This window comes from Muscardinus avellanarius, assembly GCF_963383645.1.
Source record: "Muscardinus avellanarius genome assembly, chromosome: 2".
Lineage (NCBI taxonomy): Eukaryota > Metazoa > Chordata > Mammalia > Rodentia > Gliridae > Muscardinus > Muscardinus avellanarius.
Window position 1 is genome coordinate 82585311 of NC_137787.1, and position 14122 is coordinate 82599432.

A 14122-nucleotide genomic window follows, 5' to 3' on the forward strand; every position below is an offset into this window, starting at 1 on the left:
CATGAACAGTTTCAGCACAATGAGCCATTCTTAGGAAACAGTAGGAACCTTCCCAAATACAGGAGGGGGTTTGGTTGGCCTCCAAGGGTCAACCTTTGAAGCCAGCCTTTCTATGCACAGAAGGTCTCAAACCTGCTATGTCGCTTCTTCTCGGCTTGACCTAACATGTTCCAAAAATAAACATTCAGAGTGATCTCTGGCCCTCAGTCCTCTCTAGGGAGATCCCTACTCTGCTGCACCCACTGCACACACAGAATGCACTTACTCTTGCCTATCGAAATCCTACTGACCTTTCCACGACTCCATCAGGCCTTCGTTCCTAATGAATCCTTCTCCAATAGTAAATCTCTCTATTCTCTTGACTCTTACTCTCCAAGACACCAACCCACTGCCCTGCATACCCGTTCTCTGGAACATATTTTTCTACAGAAACATTTATTTATAGTGACAACAGTCTCAGGTCACCCTGGGAGAATAAAATTGATGTGCAACACCTTCCAACAGTTCCCGGCTATCTGCGCTACTGACCTGAGTCATTACTTTATATTGTTTACAAATTCTGGCTCAGGACATGAAGGACCCTCGTCTGCTGCCACAAATACAGCAGAAATAGAATCCTTTAGTTCCACACACTCATAATGGCCCTGGTAGCTTCCATGGCTTCAACAACAGATGTCTAAGGACAGAAATAAAAAGAAGATAATTGGAAATGAGGATTCCAGGATGTGGAGTAGCAAGAGCCATGCCACACACATGGGACTCAGGAGCCCAATGGAGACCTGAAATATCGCTCAGCCCAGACAGGTTCCTGTCATCTGCTTCTCTTCTGCAGCCTTTTGCTTCCTCACAGTTTCACAATAACTGACATATCCCCCCCAAAAAATTTAAAAAGACCTTCTCGTGATTTTAGAATCCAGATATAATGATATAGAAAATAAAAATAAATACCCTTAATGCAATGAAAAAAGAGTACTTCCATCTTCCAGAAAGAAAGAAACAAATTAACTAGCTGGGTGTGGTGGCAAATGCTTATAATCCCAGCATCTGGCAGGCTGAGACAGGAAGATCATGGTTCTCAGACAGCCTCTGCTACTTAGGCCCTTTGCAACTCAATGAGACCCTGTTTCAAAATAAAGAATAAAAAATAAGGCTGGGTGTATAACTTGGAGAGGTAGAATGTCCCTGGATTCCATCCCCAGTACCAAAGAAGGAGGAGAAGAAGGAGGAGGAGGAGGAGGAGGAGGAGGAGGAGGAGGAGGAGGAGGAACTTAAGAAATGGTAGTCATTGGTTGTTTGGAGGGACATCCATCGCAGAGATTCCGGGATCCGTCTCTTACAATGAAGATGCTGACTGAAGTGTTTAGCAGGAAAAGAGAGCCATGCGGGGAGGCGGGGTCCTCTCACTTTCTGAACTCTTTCCTTGGAGATAATAATTAGGAATGAAATAGAAAGACATCTGGGTGGGATGGGCAGTCCTGCAGCTCAGAGGTGGAAGGGAAGAGAAGGGGCAAACATTCTATTCTGCTTGTGTTTAAAATGACGACCTGTACTTCCATGGCTGAGGAGCTGAGAATGCTCCCAGGTGTGCTGCCCGCTCCTGGTAGCTCAACCCCTGCCTGAGTTCAAAGTCCTAGGCTGTCTGTCATATGGACTGCAGAAAATAATGCAGTGTTCCAGCACATTAGGTACAGTTCTGGCTCCTTCTCTATGGCTTTCGCTGGTCCTCTAACTCTGCCCTATGCTTCTTTAGAGCAGAATTATCCTTTACTTGTCATCAGCCACAAGGGTGCATGTGTACATTGAAAGAATAATAAGAGTATAAGAGGATCAGGTGAAGGGCAAAAAGATATGGGTCAAAACAAGGTCAATAAATCACTGAGCTCACTGCAGCAGCTAAGGTTTATTAGGCACTGACTACATTAGACATTGTATTTTTGCGACCATGTGATAACTGAGGGAAACTGACTTTGCCTCTGTGTTACATTCTCTTAGGAACAGCTCGATTTTTAGCTGGATTCTAGACAACAGAGAAGTCTTGGCACCTACTTCTCTAACACATAAACAGTGAGTGTGAACACTTTGCACTTCTCAAATGTATCCAGAATGCTTTAAGACACTTCAAAGAGAAATCGTGTGCCTGTGGGGATCAGCAAAGAAGAGCCAGGTAGGTAGGATTCATTTGTAGTCCTTGCCAGTCTCCCTTCCCTCCCCAGAAAATGAGCCCAGGGAGACAGCTGAGCCTGGGAGTGCCACAATAGACTTCACTTCACCAGTGTAGCAAGGAACCCGGCTCCTTGCTTCAAGGTCTGCAGCCGTTTTCCACGCCAGACATGAGCACACACATCCCCCAAAGCGCAGGCTAATAGCCGCCTGGTATTAAACCGGCAGGCAGATTTAGAGAGCTCTGGTCTCAGAGATATCTAATTTAGCCTCTTCCTTCCTTGCCCTGGAGGGATTCATTTAAAACTATTTAGAAGAAAATCTAAATAGAGTATGCTTAACATTTTTTTTAAAAGACCAAATTAAGAATCTTCTATTCAATTTGAACAAAAGATTAATGAATAAAGCATCAGAGGACTCTAAGAGCAGTTAAAGGAAGACTGCTCAGCCCAGACCGCCTGGCTAAAACTTAAAGCCCTGATCTGAACTCCTCCCCCCTCATGCCCCTCACCACCACAGTACAGCTGAGAATTGTAAGCTCATTTTAACTGCAAGTCATGCCTTAATCCAAACAAATCTTCTTTTTCCCCTGGCTTAAGGATTACAATTAAGTTGTGTGGAATGGATCCTCTCCTACTGCCAGGGCCTGACAGAAATCTTACTATAGTGGGGGGTGGGTAACCTAACATCCAGTTTATTTTTTTTTCCTGAGTGGACTGAAGGATCTTGAAAGATGAAGCCAGAACCAGAGGCCACTCAGGTGGATACACATGGCTCAGACCACAGATGTCAGGAGTGAGGGTCCAGACAGATTTCTCTGCTCCTGCTCCTCTTTAGAAAGTGATTTGGGAGGTAGTGAAACACTTTCGAAGGAACTCATTGGATAGTTTTTGTCTTGTCTCGACCTAGAACAGCAATCTAAAGGGGAACAGACTGGGCAGGAGGAGGCCTAGGTGGGAGCACATACCTACCCTCCTGGGCATGGCACCGCAGGGGCTTTGTTTTCTGCTTTCTTTTCAGGCTATGAAAAGAGTGGGGAGAATTGTTTAAGAGCCCAACACACTCTGCATGACAGGGGCTCTCAATCTCTGGAATAACATCAGCATTTCCGCCCCACTGAGCTCCAGAGGAGTGTACCTAGTACTGGGGGCTAAGTCATCGGCCTGGACATTACAAGTCTGGGATTCCTAAAACCGTAAAAAAAAAAAAAAAAAGAAAGAAAAAGTTTGATATCTATTCTAAAATAGAATCTGGCTGCCCTCTATGCAAAGAAACAGCATAGGAAAACACCTGTTTTTTTTTTTTTTTTTTTTTTTGAGGGAAGGATTTGGTGAGTGGTGAAGGGTGTCTCCCTTTATAATCCTCTCACCAGATAAAATGAAGGCTGAAATAAAATGAGAGATATTCTTAGAAAAGATAAATGAGAGATATTCTTAGGAAAAGAGAAAAATAACAAGAAGTAAACAGCTGTCTCATTTGGGTGGAGGGATGCCTAAACACATTGTTTCAAAAAGTGTGTGTGCTGTATTTCTGAAAGGGAGAAGTAGTGCAGTATTTTAGCAGGGACATTCGTAGAAAATATAAAAGACTGCGACATGTTGAAGACCAGCCTGGCACAGAGCCCACAGTGCAGCTCTGCGCTCCTCCTTCACCTCGCCTAGATTTTACTCGCCCTGTTCTGCATGGCCACCATAACTAGGAAACAATTGCTGTTTTCCTGTTTGAATTTTATGGGGGCATGGAATGAAGCAGAATTAGAGGAAAAGATGAAGAAAAAAGAGAAATTTTCTGAAAAACACAATAGCCAGGCATGGTGGCACATGCCTGTAATCCCAGCATTTGGGAGGGTGAGATAGGAGGATCGTGGTTTGTGGACAGACTTAGCTACTTAATGAGGCCCTTTGCAACATAGACCCTGTTTCAAAATAACGAATAAAAAATAGGGCTGGGAGTGTAGCTTGGAGATAAAATGCCCCTGGGTTCCATCCCTAATGCCACAAAAATTAAATAAATAAATAAAAAACAGAAGAAGCTATGAGTGGTGACACTTCGCATGCCTGTAATCCCAGTACTTTGAAGGTTGAGACAAGTTTGAGACCAGGTTCAGTAATGTAGCAAGACCCTGTTTCAAAAAAAGGGGGGAAGAGGCTAGTAATGTATCTTGGAGATAGAATGCTCCTGAGTTCATCCCCAGTACCCCAAGAATTACAAGAGCCAAGTACCCTGGAACCAGACTAACCTGGAAAAGCATGCCTTTCTTTTCCCATAATCCCCAAAACAAGATTAACAGCGGGAATTCATCTTGAGATATCTTCACTGGAACCTTAAGAGCATAAGTTGTGGGAGATCAAGGGGAAAAAAACAAGTGGTCTCTGGTGAAGAGCCCTGTCACCCACCCTGAGGAAGGGCAGCTCTACCCTGAGATGTCCCACGGCTGTGCCAGGCTGCAGGCTCTACCGCAAGGCAGCGGCTTAAACCAATTGTTGGCTGCACAAAGCAGGGCTTGTTTGTAAAAGGAGAGAGTCAGTTGAGAATGGAATCATCTACTCTCTCCTTACCTTCTTGGGGTCAGGGAAGCTGCCACAGCATCCACACAGGATGTACACGCACAGCTGGCATGACAAAGGCCCAGTGACTTTTCAAGGTCTCTGGAAATGCACCAGAGCATGAAAGGCAAGTGCTCCCTCTGCAGAGCCTGCTATTCCAAGGCCAGATTATCTCTGGACTGGACTCACTGCCTGTGTAATTGGTAAGAGCGGTGGGGTCAACAGCCATGAGAGGTACGAGGCTGCAGCAGAGCAAAGTATGGTTAAACATCCTTCAGGGAGGAGGATGGTTTTACCTTTTGCCTTTTTGTTGGTGTCCAGAGGTTGTTTTCCTGGAGGCTCTGGCAGTGACCAATGCAAGGGAAAGAACATTTCTAGCGCAGAGTAGAAAGAAATATACTTACCTTCCTGGTTACTGCTGGATCCAGATAGCCTCTGAGCTTCTGAATGTACGTATGGGGAGGATTCTTCACCTGGAATCGTTCCTGCATAAAGCACAAAAGTAAACAGCATGAAAGGTATGCAGGCACGACACAGCTGGCTTCATCACGCAGATTTGTGTCCCTGGCTCATGTCCCAAATAATCATTATGCACTAGCTGTTTTGAGTCTCCATAAGAGATGACAAGATCTTCCCTCAGCACAGGAGGAAACTGGAGCTCAGACAACTGCAGCACTTCCCTTTGCTAACATGGCAGCTGGTCAGGAGAACAAGTGAATTTGAACCCAAGCCTGCCCCATTCCAGAGTTCGGCCTGTTTTCTCCATAGGGTCTGCAGCTCTCACTTTATGAACAACGCCTGGCCCAACCTGTTTCAAGTCCTCTCTTGGAAGATCTTCAAGCTATCACATAATCTTCAGGATGTCTCCAATTTTGGCAAATCTTTCACTTTTAGACATTTGTATAGTTTATTCAGTTTGAGTTAAGTCTTCAAAAATATCCAAAGATTTGACCCAAACTGGATAAAATTTGTTTTAAAAATGAATGAGTCTATTGCCAAGAGTGTGGAGATACATGCATGTGTGTTATTACTTATGGCTTCCTAAAGCAGCCTCACAGCTAGAGGATCTAAAAATATTTTGAGCAGGTACACACAGGTACGATTTTATAGTATGTGTACATGCTCTTATACACGTGCACACTTAGAGATGATCAGCACATTCAGAGTCAAGGGTGAAGGATGGAGGAAAGGAAGAGCTGTAACCAGGGAAAAAAAAGCAGAACACTTCTGAAACACTGGAAATATGCTATTTCTGGACCTGAGCAGTAGTTACACTGGTGCCTGCTTTGTACCACTTACCGTGCTGATTCTTCGGTTTCCCAACCTTTTCTGTATATGTACTATATTTCACACAAAAGTTGAAAGGTTTCCACACAAAAGCGCTAAATGGAAAAAGCAATTTTTCATGAAAGGAAGATCATTCTTATCAAGTCTTTTTTCTACCTATAATCCCCAAGAGATGATTTCCTAGTAATTCTTCCTTATCTGGTTATTACCTACTCCACAGTGGAAGTTTTTGGTAGTTTGCAACACTGCCACCAGACCAACAGGATTAGGTATTTGTTTATCCCTTGTAAACTTGCATTCCCCCAACACAGAGAACCACAACATTTTCCCTGTTCCAATCAAGACTTTTTGATTAAAGGTTTAAAAATGCTAAAAATCCCTGATTACAAAATAACATCTTATTAAAATGTGTTGAAATGTTATTACTGTTTGATACCTTAGGATGGAAAAAGTTATTTATAGTTAAGGCCCTTATTAATATTTTCCTTTCATTTAAAAATAATCCAGATGAATTTTATATCTCAATAAAGTTGCTTGAAAAAAAGAGAAAGATCAGCATACTGTCGCTAATAGTTTCCCTAATTTTTTAATCCTGAGAGCAATTTCTAAGTATTAACATGTTATCACTATGTCCATATATGAAACCATATATACAGTTTTTTCTTTTTAACACTGTCACTTCACAAAGAAATGGGAGTCAATTACCATAGGGACTTAGAGTTTAGCTGAGGGCTAAAACATTCACAAAAAGCTCGGAAAAATGAACTTATTAAACCACTCCTGGCTGCCAACATTGTGTGTGATGACAAAAGCCGGTGCCTGGAAGCTTTAAGGAGATTAATAAAAAGTAAGATTTTAATATATGATTCCTAATGTTCTAAATTTAAAAATTCAGTGATGAGCCAAGGTGTGGTGGCCCATGCTTGTAATCCCAGTACTTGGGAGGCTGAGACAGCTGGATCACAGTTCAAGGCCAGCCTCTGCTACTTAGTGAGACCTTGTTTCAAAATAAAGAAAAAAAAATAGGGCTGGGGGTGTAGCTTGGATGTAGAATGACCCTGGGTTCCATCCCAAGACCACAAAAAATAAAATTAAAAATAAATATTCAGTGATGACTCAAACTGTACTTTTTTTCTGCAATAGTAAATATCACCTATCTCTAAGTCTAAAGGGCCTAATGCAAGAGCCTCAACAAATCTGAACTTGGCCAGTGCACTACTTTCTTGAGGACTTAAAATCTGAACGTCATCAGGTGCTAAGAGGCTTCTGATTTTTTTTCTTCCAGGCTATGTCTTCCCAACAGAAAAGCTATATTTATTTCTTTAAAACAACAATTTTTTGGTGATTCCAAAGGGCTTCCTCTAATATATACATTATTGGTCCTATTGACTCAATTATATTTCTTCTCTTAGGACTTGAAATTATGGCCAAAATCTAAATTTAATAAACTCTTGCTTCTTCTAAATGTGTTTAGCATTTGCTATTGTTATTTTAGGCACACTTTCAGTGTGTAAGTAACTTACTGATGTGTTTCCAAGAAAGAGAAAATGAAGAAGCTTGATGCTTTAAAACAGTCGGTCCACAGTATACCTACTTACAAGAAAACTTAGCCTACACCTGGGGATTCCAATAAAACGGTTGCTGAGGAAGAACACAAAGCCCCACTGTTCTCAAAGTTTAAAGTTGTTTGTTTAATGTCTAAAGGAGCAGTATGCTCTTTGAGTTATAAATTCTGTGCCTGACTCACCAATTTTTTTTTTCTTTTTATTTGTCTTCAAAATGGCCATTGGGACAACAGAAACATTTGGGGGAAATAGCAATGGAGAATCTCAGCACTTTGCCAGAATGTATTTACTTTGAAGCACATTTTTGGGGGGAGGCAGCTTGAAGAACCTTTTTTTAAAATGTACTTTTATTAGTGCATTGAAATTGCACGTCACAGTGAGACTGAAAGTGATGCGAACACATGCATCATCACTTGGTATATTTTGTTATAACTATCCTATTTATTTAAATGTCAGAATTTTAGATTTTGCATTGATAGAACCGTCTTGCCTAGCAGTTCTCCATTATCCTTACTTCCAGAACTGCTTCATAGTTCACATACTATTTTCAATAACTACTTACATATGCAATGATGCTTAACATCACTGATAAAATTAGCAACATTAAGGAAGTCCTCAACATTTAGTAATGTTGAAAAGAAATGTTGTTCTTGGGGATGAAAAAATATTTTTTGATAGTGGCAATTTATCAATAGGAATTAACCCAGAAAAATGGATGAAACTGGAGAACATTATCTTAAGTGAGATTAGTCAGTCACAAAAAATGAGAAATCAGATGCTCTCCCTAATATGTGGAAGCTAGGAAGGAAATGGGTCATTGGAGGAACTCTAGAGAAGGAAGGAAAAACCATAGATGAGCAAATAGGGCGACCTAACTGAAGGGGATGGAAGGGGGAACAGGAAAATTTCTTAATGTACATTCACAAACATATCAAAGTCAAAAATGAGAAGGAGGGAGGGGGGATGTAATGGGGTGAAAATTGGGAAAGGGCTAAATGAGTGGTGTGCGCATGTATGCCTCTATCATGTTGTACCCCATTAAGACTTATGACTACAATGAGCCAATAAAAAAATTTAAATAGGAATAAGCCATTTGAAAGAGATTTTAAAATATAAAGTTCCTTCAAAATCTCTAATTGCACAACACTCTGACCTCCTGTCATTTATCTCTGTGTGATCAAATCTGCTTCAAGAAATGTTTTGGGGCAAAAACTACAAATTGCTTTGTGTTTTCTTTTTGTGGTACTAGGGATGAAACCCAGGGGCATTCTACCTCCAAGCTACACCCCCTAGTCCTATTTTTTATTCTTTATTTTGAAACAGGGTTCTCCCTGAGTTGCAAAGTGCCTCACTAAGTAGCTGAGGCTGTCTGCAAACCACATCCTCCTGTCTTAGCCTCCCAAATGCTGGGACTACAAGCGTGCGCTACCATGCCTGGCTTGCTTTGGGGTTTTTAATCATTCCTCCATAGCATTCAAAGAAAAGAGCCCAAGCCCCAAGTCATTAATGAACATTCAAGTATACTAGGCCAATAAACTGCACTGGAAGAGGTTTGGGGGAAATGGAAGAGGAGGGTAAAAACAACTGAGAGTCATAGAATCTTCATCACCCCACATCGTTTACAAATACCTCATAGTAACAGACTGCTAGAAATTGAATTTTTATTCAGTACATCTCTGGTAAAGATTAGAACATTTCTTCTCACTGTTAAAAACTTATTATTTATGCAACCCAGAAACATAATTACATTTATATCTAGGGCAGTGCCTTTTATTTCCTAAAAAATTATACTTTAATGATACTTTTTTATATTCATTAGACCTCTTAGTTTATTCAAGCTCACTTACTGGCAAATATTAACTCCATTTTATAGATGTAGAAACTGAGGCTCAGAGATTAAATTACTTGCCTGGAATCATTCTAAGAGAGAGACACAAAGGTACAAAGGTATCAGATCCATGATTAAAACTCAAGTTTTCTGACTCTCTTAATTGCTTTTTTTTTTTTTTGCAATGTAATAAACATGCTTATCCTTAATTTGGTAGCATGAACTATGTTCTATCCTCTACTGAGTCTTACTATATTAAAAAAATGCATGTTCAAAGAATTAAACTTTTAAGTGCCATATCTAAGTCACTTCTCATAATTTAGTGGCACACATTCAGCAGGTTGGGTGTTGAAAAGTGAGCCACACTCAGGCATGTGCAGCCAAATTTGTTCTGTCTCTCCTAAGACCTTTCATGACTACATATTTCTCATTAGCTGGTCACCAGGAAGGTGAGGCTGCCTGCACGTAGAATTGTTCACCGATAAAACACAAAAACATTTATGGACTCTTTTTAATGACAAAGCTGAACTCTATAACCAAAACTAAAAAACCAAGGTCATACTTAAGCTAAATGAAGGGACTGAGTCAAGTGTATTAAATTAATTAGGTAAGTCATAGTGCATGGAACTCAGCAACCATGGTTTAGTATTGGCCTTTTATGTATTCATTCATTCATTCATTCATTCACTCATTTTGTGGTACTAGCGAAGGAACCTAGGGGAATTCTACCTCTGAGCTACACTCCCAGCCCTGTTTTTTTTTTTTTTTAATTTAATTTTAAAACAGGTCACCAGGCATGGTGGCGGAGGCTTATAATTCCCGCGCTTGGGAGGCAGAGACAGGAGGATCGTGCAGGTTCGAAGCCAGCCACACTGGCTTAAGAGACCCTGTTTCCAAATAAAAATATTAAAAATAGGTGTCTGGGAGTGTAGCCTGGAGGTAAAAGGGTTTCCAGGAACCCCAGTACCACCAAAAAAAAAAAAAAAATTATAAAACAGGTCTTACTAAGATGGGGAGGGTCTCACGAAGTTGCTGATGCTGGCTGTGAACTTATGATCCTCCTGACTCAGCTTCCCAAGTATTAGGATTACAAGCATGTGCCACCACAGCAAGCTTAGCATGGCCTTTTCTATGAGACACAGCAAAATAGCCTTAAGTTCTTTCAAACCAGCTAAATGGTTTCTTTGGCTACAATTCCCTTTCTCCACTTAAATGTAATAAACTTTCTTATTGAAAGCCTTTCCATATAAAGGTTGGCAATTGGACATTCCACTCATTTAGCAAAACATGTCTGATCTTTGACATCCTTTCTATCCAGGTATATAATTATTCAAGAAATTAATCAAGGTTAATTTGGTGTGATATGGTCTTACAACAAGTATGTTATAAGCATTTCTTTCCACTCCATAAATTATATTTGGTTAAGCAACGCCCAAATCAAATAGAATTCCAGTCAAGTTTATCTTACATATTTATATTCTGATGATGAAAGAAATTGTAGCAGGACATCTGAAAAGAGAGGAAGTCTCTAAGAAATGGGTGCCTCTCAGGACACACTACTGAATTCCCCTGTTTGGGGTGGCCACAAGGTGGGTCACTGGCTCTAGTACAGTAGTGTAATAATAGAGCAACACAAACTACTTAAACATCCTTAGGGATGAATTAGATGTCACCATGACAATGCCCTTATTAATATTTTATTATTCCGGTCTGTAATAACCCATGTTGGATGAGGGAAATTCAAAGCTTTGCTTCTATGCAGATGAGCTTATTATACTTGAGTGCTTTCATTCCTAGAAGCTGGAAGTACTTGGGGTTGGACACCCTTTCTGAAGGCTGAGTAAACCAACTGTTGTCTCTAAATGAGGCATAAACACAACTATTACCATTTCTATTGACAGATTTAGCCTGGTGGTGACTGCTCTCCAGAGTTAGGTGGATAGGAATAAGCCCTGTCCTCAGGGGGCTTATACTCTAAAACTGAGAGCAATGACTAGAGTAGACATGGAAGAGGAAAGATGAGAATAAAACATTGTATTCAGATGGCATAAAGACAGAAATTATTTATGCAGTATAAAGTAAGACCAAGAACAGTACATCTGAATGGGGCACTCTGTGGGTGTGAAGAGAGGGGGGCGACCAGGTTTCCTAAACTAGGGAGACTGAAATAAACTATAATACACTAGTTCTCAAAAGGCTAACAATTTATACAACCAGAAAACAATTTTACACCAACAGATCTAGACCTCTCCCAGAGAACTCAGAATACCAAAGTGCCCAAGGGAACACATATACTTTTTGGTTCCCCAAAATATTTTAAAAGTCTGCAGTTTTGGAGAGGATGTCAGACTGTCCCACATAAAGTGTATATGTTGAGTACATGGAGAATTATGAGAAAGGACAGAACGACTTAGATAAATTAAGGGAAACGTATTAAGATTGCTGGACATGGTTACACACACGTAACAGCTGCCTTGGAGGCTAAGGCAGAAGGATCAGGTGTTCAAGGCCAGCCTGGGCAACTTTGTGAGATCCTGTCTCAAAATAAAGCAAAAAGAAAGCTGGGCGTGGGGGCGCACGCTTATAATCCCAGCATTTGAGAGGCTAAGACAGGAAGATCACAGTTCACAGACAGCCTCAGCTACTTAGTGAGGACCTTTGCAACTCAGTGAGACCCTGTTTCAAAATAAATAATAAAAAATAGGGCAGAGGGTGTAGCTCAGAGATCAAACCCCTCTGGGCTCCATCCCCAGACCTGCAAAAAAAAAAAAAAAAAAAAAAAAAAGGCTGGGGGAGTAGGTTGGTGGTAGAATGCCCAAATTCTATTCTCAGTACCTCAAAAAATAAATGAGTAAATAAATAAATAAATAAATAAATAAATAAATAAATAAATAATCAAGCAATAAGAACTGGAATTGCAGCTCAGTATTAGAACACTTGCCCAGCCTGTGTGAGTCCCTGGGTTCTATCTCTAGTAACAAACAACAAATAAAAATCCAAGGACTCGACATCTTTTACTATAATAGATGGCCAACAGGGAAAGTTCAGGTGGAACTGTAATTTGTATAACTTTCAAAGGAGGCCAACATGCAACTGTTCAGCTACTATAGTTAATGGATTAAGAACTTTCTGCTGAACAAGGCCGTCTCTGAACATTTTAAATCTCGACATCACGGTTAGGTCCCCTGCTTCTAGGTACTGACATAGGTAAAAGCAATTTAAAAAAAAATTTTTTTTGGTCATTTTATTCTTTCATTCATCCAGAATACATTATATAAGACACTGCATAAAAAGCAACCCCCCCCCCCAAAGAGTAAATTCAATTCCAAAGCGTTAGATCTCATCTCTGTGATACCATAGACATAACTGTAATACAAAGTAGAATTTGATAAGACCCATATGTAGTCTTCTGGAAGTTCAAAGAAAGGTGAGGTTCTTTCCAACTGAGAGGATCAAAGGAATCTCCCTGGAGAATGTGGTTTTTGAATTGAATTTTGAAGGAAGAGTAGCATATAGGTATTCCACGGTCTTGTGAGAAGAAAAAGAAGAAATTTCCAGATGGGGGAACATGGGAACAAAGGCATAGAAGCATGGGGTGTGCGCTGGTAACTTCATGGGGTTGAGCTGGGTTTCAGGGACAGCATATGAAAAGCAGTGGCATAAAGAATCTAAGCAGTAAGTTGGAACAGACAAGAGTGGATTGTCACACAATCAGCTAATGAGCATAACTGGAGTCAATCAGGATTCTGGCTAGTAGAAAACCATATGGTCGATACTGTAGAACCGTCGTTTCTCCATCCCCAGCTTGAAAAGCTGGCCATTTCTGTACTGGGCTAGACTTGGAAAATCAGTACAGCAGACTCACTGCACAGCCAGTTTCTTGGAGAGCTTAGAAGCATTCTTCGGTTCTGAGTATGAAATCATTTTCCTAGTCAGGGAAAAGAGGATGACTTTCCAAGTGTTCCATTACAGCTCTCAGACTGAAAATAACTTTTGATGAGGCTTTTCCAAATGGTTTCCTTTATTTAGACTAGAAAGTGTTTCTTCTAGTTTAACAGGTCTTTCCTGATCAAAACATCCCATAACTGGTTTTTTTTTTTTTTTTTTTTTTTGTACTGAGGATTGAATCCAGGGGCATTCTACCTCCAAGCTGTATCTCCAGCCCTATTTCATATTGGTACTTTGAAACAGGGTCACATTAGGTTGCTGAGAGTTTCCCTAAGTTGCTGAGGCTGTTCTCAAACCAGTGCTCTTTCTGTCTCAGCCTACCGAGTACTGGGATTATAGATAATGTAGCATCATACACCGCTTCCTAACTAATTTTCTAATACTTAAAATGGGGCTTCTTTAATCCTACTCATTATTGAGCTAGCTGCTTTTGTGACAGAAGACAGCATGCTAATGAAGTCTGTTTACCATCTCCTGTTGTCCACAGCAAAATTCAACCTCAACAGTGCTAGCCCTGTAGCAGTGCTCAAGGTATAGTTATTATTGGCACTAAAGATCTGAGAACCAGATAGAGTCTGATTTATACCAGGAAATCTTTGAGAAAATATTCAAGTGTTTTACTCTTTCCTCTCAACAGCCAAAGGTTCCCTTTCTTCTGTCGTGTGTGCGTGTGTGTGTGTGTGTGTGTGTGTGTGCAAGCGCGCACGTGTGCACACATGCACGCATGCATGCATTCTGGGGATTGAGTCCAGGGACATCGTGCCTCTAGCCTACACCCCCAATCCTAT

General features: G+C 40.7%; 1 protein-coding gene across 3 annotated transcripts in view; it reads right to left on the reverse strand.

Annotated features, from left to right (window-relative positions):
- FMNL2 (formin like 2) overlaps positions 1–14122 on the reverse strand; it is a gene marked incomplete at both ends in the record, with an annotated part of 311524 nt that overhangs the window by 99522 nt on the left and 197880 nt on the right. For all 3 annotated transcript variants that reach the window (XM_080689059.1, XM_080689057.1, XM_080689058.1), the window contains one exon: positions 5111–5191. In XM_080689059.1, coding sequence (XP_080545185.1) covers positions 5111–5191 — 81 coding nt within the window. The remainder of the gene's footprint in view (positions 1–5110; positions 5192–14122) is intronic.